A 15097-nucleotide genomic window follows, 5' to 3' on the forward strand; every position below is an offset into this window, starting at 1 on the left:
AGAGAGGCAGACACATACCAGGTAGACAAGACAAGACAGACAGACAGACAGACAGACAGACAGACAGACAGACAGACAGACAGACAGACAGACAGACAGACAGACACAGACAGACAGACAGACAGACAGACAGACAGACAGACAGACAGACAGACAGACAGACAGACAGACAGACAGACAGACAGACAGACAGACAGACAGACAGACAGACAGACAGACAGACAGACATCTTGAGACAAAGAATGAAACCATCCCGAAGAAATTACACTTCTCAGGTATCAAAGACAAAACACTGCTCAGCACAGCAGGAACAGAGAGAGAGAGCAAAACAAGCACTTAAGCAAACTACTTCTCCAAAAAGGCAATATTTGTCATTCTTGAGTTTAGTCAGGGTTTTAAAATAAATATGTAGAATTCTCTAAGATATGTGGAGGTATCAGACCTCTCTCTGTTAACACTATACAGTATATACATATGATCTCTTCATGACAAAATAGCTTTTGGTGTACATAGTTCTCTTACACTGTCAAATAACACAACCAGCCATGTCATTATTAGCAAGCAGTGTCTTTTGTACAAATTCCCATGCAACTTCCTTAAGATACATACCTCTTTAAGTTCTCACCCTCCTTCAACAACAGCAGATATTGCCTTTTTTAATCGAATGTGCAATATTTAACTTCAAATAAAACATTCTAGTACATGAGGGTGTGTGTGGGGGGGGGAGCTGGTCAGCTCACAACCCACGTGACATGGAGATGCAGGGAACCGAGCTCGGGTGAGAGACCCGAAGCCCTATTATGTCCAAGTCCCCACTGGGATATAGTGGATGGGAGACCCGTTTAACCAACTGCCCCAATCCCCTTCCACACGGAGGTGAAGCCACACATACTGGAGACAAATGGGGCAGCCAGTCGAGAACAGCCCAGGCAATTGGTAAAGTTGGGAACCAAGCTCGGGTGAGGGTGGGGACACAACAAGTCCAAATCTATACAACATTCAAACCTCCATCAACATCAACGAATGGGATACTGCTTATTATATACAGACATGTTATCATTCATGCACATTGTGAACAAGTAGCACATTAACATTCCAAAATATGGACATGGGGGGGTAAGAGGATACAGAGAGATGCTGCGCTGCACAGTCACGGTGTAGACACACACCAGAGCGACACATGCTGGGCAGGAGAAGTCCTTGTGCTTCACTGCACCAGTACACAATGTATGGTATGGCTGTACTTCACATGTTATTTCTTCTTCTTCTTCTTTCTCCTCTTCCTCCTCTTTTCATTTGTAGTTGGATAACTTGATATTAGGGTTTGAGGTCTTTTTAAGTATTTAATTGTCATAGTAATGTTTCCAGGTCAGCGAAATGTAATATAATCCCGCAACAGCAGGGTCACCATCAGCATATAAGCACTGTCATCCTGTTCATTACAAACTCGGGAACCAGTGCAATGTTTTTCCTTCACATCGAAACATCCCACCCCACTCCATACAAAAAAACATATAGAGCTACTCTAGAGCTTGACGCCACCACCTTCATAATTAACCAACAGCTACTGTAATAGAAACCCCCACACCCCACCATAGTAGAATGAACCTTAAAAACTCCTACCACAGTTGGTCATTCGTGAACAAGTTCACTTTAGACCAGGTAAGCAAGGGGACACGCAGGCATTAACCCATCCCCATGAAATGTGAATGCTTTTATACAAATTTGTCATTAGAAATGTTCTGTTTTGGTTAAACAACAGCAAGACTTTTAGTACCGCAGAGGGATCTTTTTGGTGTTGTTAAGAAATGTCAGTGTGTTAGAAAACCCACTACTATTCTGGCTAAGCTGTTACTGGAGTTTCCATTAGAAATAGTTCCCTTTGGCAAAAGAGGAGTAAACTGCACTTGACTTCCATATTCAGTGCCTCGGGAAAGTATTCAGACCCCTTGACCTTTTCCACATTTTGTTATGTTACAGCCTTACTATAAAATAATTTTAAAAAAAAATCCTCATCAATCTACTCACAATACCCTATAATGACAAAGCAAAAACAGGTTTTTGGAATTTTTTGCAACTTTATTGAAACTAAAAAATGGAAATACCTTATTCAGACCCTTTGCTATGAGACTTGAAATTGAACTCAGGTGCATCCTGTCTCCATTGATCATCCTTGATGTTTCTACAACTTGATTGGAGTCCACCTGTAGTAAATTCAATTGATTGGACATGATTTGGAAAGGTCTATATTCTCCCAGAGTTGACAGGGTATGGCAGAGCAAAAACCAAGCCAAGAGGTTGAAGGAATTGTCCATAGACCGCCGAGACAGGATTGTGTCGAGCCACAGATCTGGGGAAGGGTACCAAAACATGTCTGCAGGTCTCCATTCTCCCCATTCTTAAATAGAAGAAGTTTGGATCCACCAAGGCTCTTCCTAGAGCTGGTCGCCCAGCAAAACTGAGCAGTCGGGGGAGAGGGGCCTGGGTCAGGGAGGTGACCAAAAACCCAATGGTCACTCTGACAGAACTCCAGAGATCCTTTGTGGAGATGGGAGCACTCCACCAATCAGGACTTTATGGTAGATTGGCTAGACGGAAGCCACTCCTCAATAAAAGGCACGACAGCCCACTTGAAGTTTGCCAAAAGGCACCTAAAGGACTCTCAAACCACGAGAAACAAGATTATCTGGTCTGATGAAGCCAAGATTTAACTCTTTGGCCTGAATGCCAAGCGAAACGTCTGGGGAAAACCTGGCACCATCCCTACAGTGAAGTATTGTGGGACTGGGATACTAGTAAGGAATGAGGGAAAGATGAATGGAACAAATTACAGAGATATCCTTGATGAAAATCTGCTTAAGAGTGTTCAGGACCTCAGACTGGGTCTGCAGACTTATGTAGATGTGATATTTCATATATTTTTTAAATTGCATTCGCAAAAATGTAATTAAAAACAACATTGTTTTCTTTGTCAATATGGGGTATTGTGTGTAGATTTATGAGGAAAAAAACGATTTAATCCATTTTAGAATAAGCCTGTAACGTATCAAAATGTGGAAAAAGTCAAGGGGTCTGAATACTTTCTAAACGCACTGTAAGTACTTTAATCTAGAACCTTCTCGGGGCTGCAAATTCTGTGGTGAGAAATGACAAAAAAATACAAAATCTTGCTATGTTTATAATTTTCTAAACCAAACTACAACTCTATGATTACTTCTACTTCATTATCACGCTACACATCAAGTATAAAACAAACTCAGTAGGAAACTCAGGGTATTCATCATACCTTTAACATAAAAAATTTATTGAAGGTGTAAATATTGTGGACTGCCTTCATCTTCCACATATGAATTGATCTGTTTGTCTAAACTGGACGTGTCGTTTTGAATGTAAACCCTTATATGTCGAGACTGCCAGTAAGGTGGATTTAAATGATTGCATCATTAAGACAAAAGCTTTTTACCTCTGAAAAGAGAAAATACCCAGCCAATGTATTTCTCACCAGCTTCACTTTGAACTTCTGTAAAATGTCTCTATAGGGCTACTGCATTATAGAAACAGTTTAATCTACACTTCTGTCCACCATTACAATTGATGTTTTTATGTTCAAGATATTGTTTGATGGAATATAAATGAAGATGTGCAGCTCAGTGGAGAGAGAAGAGCGTGTGGGTTAAGTGTTGAGGGCAGGTTTAGGATAGGGGAGGGTTAAGTGTTGAGGGCAGGTTTAGGATAGGGTGGGTTAAGTGTTGAGGGCAGGTTTAGGATAGGGGAGGGTTAAGTGTTGAGGGCAGGTTTAGAATAGGGGTGGGTTATGTTGAGGGCAGGTTTAGTTGGGTTAAGTTGAGGGCAGGTTTAGGATAGGGAGGGTTAAGTGTTGAGGGCAGGTTTAGGATAGGGGAGGGTTAAGTGTTGAGGGCAGGTTTAGGATAGGGGGGTTAAGTGTTGAGGGCAGGTTTAGGATAGGGGAGGGTTAAGTGTTGAGGGCAGGTTTAGGATAGGGGTGGGTTAAGTGTTGAGGGCAGGTTTAGGATAGGGGTGGGTTAAGTGTTGAGGGCAGGTTTAGGATAGGGGTGGGTTAAGTGTTGAGGGCAGGTTTAGGATAGGGAGGGTTAAGTGTTGAGGGCAGGTTTAGGATAGGGGAGGGTTAAGTGTTGAGGGCAGGTTTAGGATAGGGGAGGGTTAAGTGTTGAGGGCAGGTTTAGGATAGGGGAGGGTTAAGTGTTGAGGGCAGGTTTAGGATAGGGGTGGGTTAAGTGTTGAGGGCAGGTTTAGGATAGGGGTGGGTTAAGTGTTGAGGGCAGGTTTAGGATAGGGGTGTTAAGTGTTGAGGGCAGGTTTAGGATAGGGGAGGGTTAAGTGTTGAGGGCAGGTTTAGGATAGGGGAGGGTTGGGTGTTGAGGGCAGGTTTAGGATAGGGGAGGGTTAAGTGTTGAGGGCAGGTTTAGGATAGGGGAGGGTTAAGTGTTGAGGGCAGGTTTAGGATAGGGGTGGGTTAAGTGTTGAGGGCAGGTTTAGGATAGGGGAGGGTTAAGTGTTGAGGGCAGGTTTAGGATTAAGTGTTGAGGGCAGGTTTAGGATAGGGAGGGTTACGTTGAGGGCAGGTTTAGGATAGGGGAGGGTTAAGTGTTGAGGGCAGGTTTAGGATAGGGGAGGGTTAAGTGTTGAGGGCAGGTTTAGGATAGGGGAGGGTTAAGTGTTGAGGGCAGGTTTAGGATAGGGGTGAGTTAAGTGTTGAGGGCAGGTTTAGGATAGGGGAGGGTTAAGAGGGCAGGTTTAGGATAGGGGTGGGTTAAGTGTTGAGGGCAGGTTTAGGATAGGGGGGTTAAGTGTTGAGGGCAGGTTTAGGATAGGGGTGGGTTAAGTGTTGAGGGCAGGTTTAGGATAGGGGAGGGTTAAGTGTTGAGGGCAGGTTTAGGATAGGGGCGAGTTAAGTTGAGGTTTAGGATAGGGGAGGGTTAAGTTGAGGGCAGGTTTAGGATAGGGGTGGGTTAAGTGTTGAGGGCAGGTTTAGGATAGGGGAGGGTTAAGTGTTGAGGGCAGGTTTAGGATAGGGGTGGGTTAAGTGTTGAGGGCAGGTTTAGGATAGGGGAGGGTTAAGTGTTGAGGGCAGGTTTAGGATAGGATTAAGTGTTGAGGGGGTTTAGGGTTAAGTGTTGAGGGCAGGTTTAGGATAGGGGAGGGTTAAGTGTTGAGGTCAGGTTTAGGATAGGGGTGGGTTAAGTGTTGAGGGCAGGTTTAGGATAGGGGTGGGTTAAGTGTTGAGGGCATAGGGGTTTAGGTTAGGGGGTTTAGGATAGGGGAGGGTTAAGTGTTGAGGGCAGGTTTAGGATAGGGGAGGGTTAAGTGTTGAGGGCAGGTTTAGGATAGGGGAGGGTTAAGTGTTGAGGGCAGGTTTAGGATAGGGGTGGGTTAAGTGTTGAGGGCAGGTTTAGGATAGGGGAGGGTTAAGTGTTGAGGGCAGGTTTAGGATAGGGGAGGGTTAAGGTTGAGGGCAGGTTTAGGATAGGGGTGGGTTAAGTGTTGAGGGCAGGTTTAGGATAGGGGTGGTTAAGTTTGAGGAGGTTTAGGATAGGGGTTACGTGTTGAGGGCAGGTTTAGGATAGGGGCGAGGTTTGAGGAGGTTTAGGATAGGGGTGAGTTAAGTGTTGAGGGCAGGTTTAGGATAGGGGTGAGTTAAGTGTTGAGGGCAGGTTTAGGATAGGGGAGGGTTAAGTGTTGAGGGGATAGGTTTAGGATAGGGGTGGTGTTGAGGGCAGGTTTAGGATAGGGGTTAAGTGGGGGCAGGTTTAGGATAGGGGTGGGTTTAGGATAGGGGTGGGTTTAGGATAGGGGTGGGTTTAGGATAGGGGGGTTTAGGATAGGGGTGGGTTTAGGATAGGGGTGGGTTTAGTGTTGGGGCAGGTTTAGGATAGGGGTGGGTTTAGGATAGGGGTGGGTTTAGGATAGGGGTGGGTTTAGGATAGGGGTGGGTTTAGGATAGGGGTGGGTTTAGGATAGGGGTGGGTTTAGGATAGGGGTGGGTTTAGGATAGGGGTGGGTTTAGGATAGGGATGGGGTTAGGATAGGGGTGGGTTTAGGATAGGGGTGGGTTTAGGATAGGGGTGGGTTTAGGATAGGGGTGGGTTTAGGATAGGGGTGGGTTAGGATAGGGGTGGGTTTAGGATAGGGGTGGGTTTAGGATAGGGGTGGGTTTAGGATAGGGGTGGGTTTAGGATAGGGGTGGGTTTAGGATAGGGGTGGGTTTAGGATAGGGGTGGGGTTAGGATAGGGGTGGGTTTAGGATAGGGGTGGGTTTAGGATAAGGGTGGGTTTAGGATAGGGGTGGCTTTAGGATAGGGGTGGGTTTAGGATAGGGGCGGGTTTAGGATAGGGGCGGGTTTCTGTTTAGGATAGGGTTAAAGTTTCTGGTTAGGGTTAGTGGTTAAGAATTGGCTGTAGAGCCCACAGAGGATTGAGACTGATAGAAAGACCAGTCAGGGAGGAACATAGACAAACATATGGATAAGAAGAGCCAATTGGGGAAGCTGCTGAAAGGTGTGTGGCCAATGGATAGAGCTTATACAGTATGGCTTCACTGCATTCTATTGCAATTTGAATCAAGTATGGTAGTGATGACAATCCCATTGACTAAACTGGAAAAGCCATCTTGGGCTAGTTATAAAAAGTATAATTTAAGTTGACAACGAGTTATCTAAAAGTTAAAATGGTAATGCTGGCCATTCAAAAACAATACGGCCTTAAAGGTTCAATTATACTAAACTCCATGATTTTTCACCTTTTACATAACTACATCTGCGGCAAGATAAATAACAGAGGAACCGTAATCAGATTTTCTACTGGGGATCAAACCGAGGATCAGAAGGTGGTGGGCAGCTCTTGCAGCCAGGCCCTAACTGAGATTTATTAAGACTCACATACAGAGGAGAGACCTTCTTTAAAAGTAGCTGTTACTCCCAACCACTACGTTTGTTAACAGCTGAATCATTTTTGGGGGATGTTCATGCATATACATATCAATAATGATGGTCAGGGGAATTAAAGGATTTCACTCAGATGTCTAGTGTTTAGTTTGAAACGAGCATCAGACGTGGACGATGCTGTTTCTGGAAGGTTGCTGAGTAGTAAGAGATATACTAAACAGCTTCCCCTTCAGGATGCACACACCCACACACCCACACACACACACGCACCCACCCACCCACACACACACACACACGCACCCACAAACACACCCACCCACACACACACACGCACCCACAAACACACACGCACCCACCCACCCACACACACACGCACCCACAAACACACACGCACCCACCCACACACCCACCCACACACACACGCACCCACACACACACACGCACCACCCACCCACCCACCCACCCACCCACCCACCCACCCACCCACACACCCACACACACGCACCCACAAACACACCCACCCACAAACACACACCCACACACGCACCCACAAACACACACGCACCCACAAACACACACCCACAAACACACACCCACACACCCACAAACACACATGCACATGCACCCACAAACACACACACACCCACAAACACACACGCACCCACAAACACACATGCACATGCACACAAACACACACGCACACACACACACACACACACACACACACACACACACACACACACACACACACACACACACACACACACACACTCAACTGCCATTTTACTGACTTCAGAGGGGTGTCTGTCCTAGCCTTGACAGGCCTCTCCTCGCCTTAACAACCAGTTTCATCCATTAAGCACTAGACCATGGGGACAGAGGAGGGGGGGCATATCTTTAACTTCTTAAAAGGGGGATAGGGGGAAAGGAGGGTTTATTAATGACAAGAGGAAAATGTTTTTCACCAATGCTGTTGCCTCCTTCTTGTCTCTGGTTAGCTCTTCTTGGGCCTTCTTAAGTCTGATGCTGTTTAGAAGGCCTTGAAGTGGCAGTAGACCTCCAGCGAGGAGAACAGAATGTACAGCAGCCACAGGCTGACAAACAGCATGGTGGTCAGTATCTTGGGAGTCCGCGGACCTCCCAGCTCGCCGCCGATCGAAGGTCGCCTCCGGTACATCAGCACCCCCACGCAGATGAAGGCGAAGATGGTGAAGAGAGTGACGGAGAAGGCCAGGCTCCCCGGGTCTACCTTGAAGTCGTTGCCCTTGGAGTTGTGGTAGATGGCAGCGATGGACCAGGCCACGCCGATGCCCAGGAACACATTGACCGCGTTGCTACCCGTCACGTTGCCGATGGATGCGTCAGCATACTGGTCCTGGATGGCTGCCACCTTACTGGCAAAGGTGTCTGGGGAATGGGGAGAAGGGGAGAAGGGGAGGAGGGGAGGAGGGGTGAAGGGGAGAAGGGGAGGAGGGGAGAAGGGGAGGAGGGGAGGAGAATGGAGGACAGAGGTTAGTGTTGTATGTTGCGTGTGATTCAATAGGGATTGGGAAAAGGTTATTGGATGGGAGGAATGAATGTTGATGAGGTATGGGGAAGGGGAGATGGGGAGGAGGGGAGGAATGAATGTTGATGAGGTATGGGGAAGGGGAGATGGGGAGGAGGGGAGGAATGAATGTTGATGAGGTATGGGGAAGGGGAAGGGGATGTGGGTGACAAACAAAACAAAAAACCTAAATGTTAATTCACAGACTAGAGAACCCTGAACAGCATTGTTTCATAAAACATTGTTTAATGAATTGTCTGGAGACTATAAATCAGGGAGCAAAGTTGGCACCATTGCTGTGACAGGACCTCCATTTCAGCAGAACTATTCTGTCTGTGTCTTTCTCCCAGACCCAGTTCAATACCTGATGCAAGCACAATCCTATTTATAAATGGCCGTCTCTGTGACTGGATTTAACTAGTCTGCTCTAGGAATAACAGCAACCCAGCAGGAAGAGACCATCCACTCTCTGGAGTGGAGATGTGTATGCTAAGTTGTTACCTTGCCAGGAGCAAATGCTTCCATAGAGAATCAGGGCAACTAGCCTAATTTTGAAGATGTCTTTCATTGGCAAGTGACAAAGCACTCTGTTTTATTCCCCTTTCTGTCCCTCAATCCTTCCTCACTTCCTTTGTGCATCCCCCCTCTCCTTTTCCTGGCACCTTCAGCAGAGAAAGGACTTGGTCTTTCAGTTCTGGCCAAATGGGCAGGGGAAACAGGCTGAAAATAAGAGAAGTGGGGGAAGGAGATGGGGAGGGAGGTAAGGGGAGGAGAGAAGAGAAGAGGCAGCACATAGATGAGAGAGAGAAAGAGAGAGAAAGAGAGACGGAGAGGGAGGGAGATAGAACGAGAGAGAGAGAGAGAGAGAGAGAGAGAGAGAGAGAGAGAGAGGGAGAGCGAAAGAGAGGGAGAGCAAGAGAGAGAGACAGAGACAGAAAGAGAGAGAGAGACAGAGGGAGAGAGAGAGACCGAGAGCGAGAGAGAGAGAGACAGAGGGAGAGAGAGACAGAGAGAGAGGCAGGGGAGAAAGAGAGAGAGAGAGAGACAGAGGGAGAGAGAGGGGGAGAGAGAGAGACAGAGGGAGAGAGAGAGACCGAGAGCGAGAGAGAGAGAGACAGAGGGAGAGAGAGACAGAGAGAGAGACAGGGGAGAAAGAGAGAGAGAGAGAGACAGAGGGAGAGAGAGGGGGAGAGAGAGAGACAGAGGGAGAGAGAGAGAGAGAGAGAGACAGAGAGAGACAGAGAGAGACAGAGACAGACAGAGGGAGAGAGAGGTAGAGAGAGAGACAGAGAGAGAGAGACAGGGAGAGGGAGAGAGAGGGAGAGAGGGGTAGAGAGACAGAGAGAGAGAGACAGAGGGAGAGGGAGAGAGAGAGAGAGAGAGGGAGAGAGACAGAGAGAGAAGAGTAGAAGAGTGTATTACAAGGTTGAGACATACTGTTCCTCAGGGTGACTCCATTCACTAAACTGGCACCAGGCTCTGCCAGCTGGACATGATAGCATGGTCATTGGCACCGGGTGGCACTATTCAATGGGAATCTAGCTCTGGTGACTTCAACATGGCACAGGACAAGCACTGACATGGGCATACGAGTGTGGACATTGGACTCAGTAGCTGTTTTTGCTTCACAAAAAGGCTTAGACTGAAGAAACACACAGACAGACATACAGACATACAGACAGACAGACAGACAGACAGACACCAAAATAATCCATATCTGCTCCAGTGACTCTGGATAGTACTCTCAGGGACTCACCCCTTGATCCCCAGCCTGCCAACTGGCCACTCTGGCATTGTACTGAGCTGCAAAACCGCTGGACCAAGACCAGGAAGAAATATAATTGAAAAACATAAAGTGTATAAGTTAAACTACAGGTAACTGCCAAAATAAACAAAACTCCAACACAAAGTGTCTTAATAGGGCGTTGGGCCACCCAGAACAGCTTCAATGCGCCTTGTTATAGGTTCTACAAGTGTCTGGAACTCTATTGGAGGGATGCGACACCTTTCTTCCACAAGAAATTCCATCATTTGGTGTTTTGTTGCTGGTGGTAGAAACGCTGTCGCAGTCGCCACTCCAGAATCTCGTATACGTTGGGTTGAGATGTGGTGACTGAGACGGCCATGGCATATTGTTTACATAGTTTTCATGCTCATCAAACTATTCAGTGACCACTTGTGCCCTGTGGATGGGGGCTTTTACCATCCTATGGGGGCAGAGCCTTGGTAGCCAAAGTAATGGCTTTCCCAGCATATTTATACATGACCCTAAGCATTATGGGATGTTAATTGCTTAATTAACTCAAGAACCACATCTGTGCGGAAGCAGTTACTTTCAATACACTTTGTAGCCGTCATTTACATGTGTTTCCTTTGTCTTTCTGTCTCTCTGACTCTCTCAATCAATGTAATGGTTAAATAAGAGCAATCATTTCTTCAGGCTTTGTACGGCAGGCTGGACAAAAGGCTCTCTCTCTGATAACACAGGGTGGTTGGATCCACTGAGCAGAATGCAGAGGGAGGACAAAAGCAGGACGGACAGAGAGACAGGGGAGTGGCTAAATGCTGATGTAGAACAGACAGGGGCTGCCTCATCTGCACGGATCATCTCAGCTTCACTGAGAAGGAAGGGAAGGAGGGATGGAGGGAAGGAGGGATGGAGGGAAGGGAGGAAACCGAGGGGGTGTGTGGTGTGGTGTCTCACAGTTCTCCACAAGACAAAACAGAGTATCTATAAGAGAGACATGCACGCAAACACACGCATGCACACACACACACTTCAGTCCTCTTGGTGGCTGTGATTGTGTAAGGATAGAGAACAGTGTATGTGGGTAGATATAATGTCTCTGTGTGACCGTGTGTGTGTGTGGGTGTGTAATCAGCACAGTGTGTGTGTACGATTGGCAGATATCCCACCTGTTGTCCTTCTCATTGATCCTCTCTCCCCCACTGTGTGAGAGCATATTCAATCTCCTCTGCCCTATCAAGAGCCTGGTGTCAAACCTGGGTCATCTCTACCTCCAAGAAAATAGTTTTTCTCAAGCAGACAGCAGAAAAAGGCAAAAGCTCATCCGTAAGACAACAGCTTGACTGTTAATCACTTCCTGGCTGTGACATCACACAGTCACAGTGGAGACTGTTGTCTTTGACAAGCCCTACAATCACCAGCCATTTAACTGCCACAGATCTGCTGCTCTCTCCGGCCCTATTAATATGCAGCAACAGCCTCTCTCTGCCGCAGCTGCTGCTAGTGGCTATATCGGTTTCTACAGCGATTAGGCCTTCACCTCCTTGTGCGTCTCTGCTGTCCCTTCTTGACAAGGCCAGGAGGAAGCGATGCTGATGATGTCACATCCGGTGTGCTGGGAGTATTCTCACAAAAATCAATGCTCTCACAATATCCATTTGTAGTCAGAAACATAGAATTAGTAACTGAATAGGAACTTTGGTCAGGAAGAACAGTAGAGCGCTTCTCCTGCTCTCTTTCTCTAGATGTGTTCGGACTGACTGACTGTGCGCCCCATAAACTATCCAAGCCTACATGATAAATCTCTCGCTCACGCCTACAGATGGACATCTTACAGGGATCAACCATTATATCAACCATTACATCAACCATTAGCTGTTTGCCTAGTAAGGTCTTATAGAGGAGCAGTCCATAACACTGAAAATAATGACAGTAGGTCCGTGGTACTAACGGGACATGTTTAAAAGTCCTTCTACAGTTGTCAGACCTTAATTTGATCACCCTGTTGCAATGCAGGAAATGTACAGCTTGTAGTGTATTTGAGGTTTAAAAAGGTTTCTCAAGCTTGTAATTTCCACTTTAAAATGTCAGACTTGATTTCCACTTAAGAAAAATGTAGCAACCCTTACAGAAATGTCCATTCATTATAATCCACATAATAATTCACATTTCCTGTTGCTGCAGGATTATTTTCCTGCTGTAGCAATCTGGCTCAAATGAATATCTTACATCTGTACCTGCACTGAGAAAAAACAGGGAGAGACTTTCATTAAATACCCTGTCGTTCTCCATAACACCTACAAAGTGTATCAACCTAGCACAGCAAGACCTCCAACACAGAGGTGGAGGTGGAAATTGGCCAACAGCTGGACCAATATTTATATCTGATGCTTTCTGAGGAAAGCCTTGACAGAAGAGGCTCATCCTGTTAACATATTTAGATGTGTTTGTGTGTGTATGCGTGTTTTTGTATGTGTGTATGTGTGTGAGTCCGGGAGGGCAGTGGGCCAGCAGTCTGCCAGCAGCATGCCTGGTAAGTGTTGTTCACCACTCTCCCAACAGTGTTATTTATCACACTTACACTAGCAAAGCCACATGTGGGATAGAAAACACCCTTGAGACTAAGTACTAATGTCCTTTGTTGTGTTCCGTATACAAGGCTCACACAGAGATTTACATATTCCACTCAGTGTGCTCTCGACTATCATCAAAAAGTCACAAACCAACGCAGGCACGCACTCACACACACACACACACACACACACACACACACACACACACACACACACACACACACACACACACACACACACACACACACACACAGGGGTGCTTTTCAACTGAGCATTGGGCAATACTACCTTTGCTTGGGCTGCTCATGGTCTTCTCCGGCTGACTGTCCATGATAAACGAGGCTCATTGTGCCGTGTGGCTGCGGTGTGCCGCTATATTGACTATAATTAGAGTGGGGTGGGAGGTGTGTTGTTACATTGCCTATAAATAGAGTGGGGTGGGAGGTGTGTTGTTATATTGACTATAATTACAGTGGGGCGGGAGGTGTGTTGTTATATTGACTATAATTACAGTGGGGGGCGGGAGGTGTGTTGTTATATTGACTATAATTACAGTGGGGTGGGAGGTGTGTTGTTATATTGACTATAATTACAGTGGGGTGGGAGGTGTGTTGTTATATTGACTATAATTACAGTGGGGCGGAGGTGTGTTGTTATATTGACTATAATTACAGTGGGGTGGGAGGTGTGTTGTTATATTGACTATAATTACAGTGGGGTGGGAGGTGTGTTGTTATATTGACTATAATTACAGTGGGGTGGGAGGTGTGTTGTTATATTGACTATAATTACAGTGGGGCAGGAGGTGTGTTGTTATATTGACTATAATTACAGTGGGGCAGGATGTGTGTTGTTATATTGACTATAATTACAGTGGGGCGGGAGGTGTGTTGTTATATTGACTATAATTACAGTGGGGTGGGAGGTGTGTTGTTATATTGACTATAATTACAGTGGGGCGGGAGGTGTGTTGTTATATTGACTATAATTACAGTGGGGCGGAACGTGTGTTGTTATATTGCCTATAATTACAGTGGGGCAGGATGTGTGTTGTTATATTGACTATAATTAGAGTGGGGCGGGAGGTGTGTTGTTATATTGACTATAATTACAGTGGGGTGGGAGGTGTGTTGTTATATTGACTATAATTACAGTGGGGTGGGAGGTGTGTTGTTATATTGACTATAATTACAGTGGGGTGGGAGGTGTGTTGTTATATTGACTATAATTACAGTGGGGCGGGAGGTGTATTTATATTGACTATTGTGGGGCTGTGTTGTTATATTGACTATAATTAGAGTGGGGGGGGAGTGTGTTGTTATATTGACTATAATTAGAGAAGGGAGGGAGGTGTGTTGTTATATTGACTATAATTACAGTGGGGCGGGAGGTGTGTTGTTATATTGACTATAATTACAGTGGGTGGGAGGTGTGTTGTTATATTGACTATAATTACAGTGGGCGGGAGGTGTGTTGTTATATTGACTATAATTACAGTGGGGTGGGAGGTGTGTTGTTATATTGACTATAATTACAGTGGGGGTGTTTTGTTATGGAGGTGTGTTGTTATATTGACTATAAATACAGTGGGGTTTGGAGGTGTGTTTGTTATATTGACTATAATTACAGTGGGGGAGGAGGTGTGTTGTTATATTGACTATAATTACAGTGGGTTGGGAGGTGTGTTGTTATATTGACTATAATTACAGTGGGGCAGGAGGTGTGTTGTTATATTGACTATAAATAGAGTGGGGTGGGAGGTGTTTGTTATATTGACTATAATTACAGTGGGGCGGAGGTGTGTTGTTATATTGACTATAATTACAGTGGGACAGGATGTGTGTTGTTATATTGACTATAATTACAGTGGGGTGGGAGGTGTGTTGTTATATTGACTATAATTAGAGTGGGGTGGGAGGTGTTGTTATATTGACTATAATTGTTATATTGACTATAATTACAGTGGGATGGGAGGTGTGTTGTTATATTGACTATAATTACATTGGGGTGGGAGGTGTGTTGTTATATTGACTATAATTACAGTGGGGCGGGAGGTGTGTTGTTATATTGACTATAATTAGAGTAGGGAGGGAGGTGTGTTGTTATATTGACTATAATTACAGTGGGGTGGGAGAGGTGTTATTATATTGACTATAAATAGAGTGGGGCGGGAGGTGTGTTGTTATATTGACTATAATTACAGTGGGGTGGGAGGTGTGTTGTTATATTGACTATAATTACAGTGGGGTGGGAGGTGTGTTGTTATATTGACTATAATTACAGTGGGGTGGGAGGTGTGTTGTTATAT

The 15097-nt window shown here is 45.8% G+C and overlaps 1 protein-coding gene and 1 long non-coding RNA gene across 9 annotated transcripts in view; one reads left to right on the top strand and one right to left on the bottom strand.

Moving 5' to 3' along the window:
- The first annotated feature begins 4112 nt into the window (after positions 1-4112).
- On the top strand, positions 4113-5715 carry LOC121846698. Of its 6 annotated transcripts, none has more exons than XR_006083652.1 (7): positions 4113-4304; positions 4338-4547; positions 4605-4744; positions 4775-4809; positions 4974-5113; positions 5167-5236; positions 5624-5715. It is a non-coding gene; the product is annotated as an uncharacterized LOC121846698 (long non-coding RNA). The 6 variants fall into 6 exon arrangements; XR_006083649.1 differs by lacking the exon at positions 4775-4809 and adding an exon at positions 4843-4912; XR_006083654.1 differs by lacking the exon at positions 4775-4809 and adding an exon at positions 4843-4912 and having other exon boundaries at positions 5009-5113.
- A 1896-nt stretch (positions 5716-7611) lies between these two features.
- Positions 7612-15097, bottom strand: part of slc8a1b (solute carrier family 8 member 1b) — a 122173-nt gene continuing 114687 nt past the window's right edge. For all 3 annotated transcript variants that reach the window (XM_042323646.1, XM_042323648.1, XM_042323647.1), the window contains one exon: positions 7612-8330. In XM_042323646.1, coding sequence (XP_042179580.1) covers positions 7954-8330 — 377 coding nt within the window. In that variant the 3' untranslated portion in view covers positions 7612-7953. The remainder of the gene's footprint in view (positions 8331-15097) is intronic.

Source organism: Oncorhynchus tshawytscha, linkage group LG06, assembly GCF_018296145.1.
Source record: "Oncorhynchus tshawytscha isolate Ot180627B linkage group LG06, Otsh_v2.0, whole genome shotgun sequence".
NCBI lineage: Eukaryota > Metazoa > Chordata > Actinopteri > Salmoniformes > Salmonidae > Oncorhynchus > Oncorhynchus tshawytscha.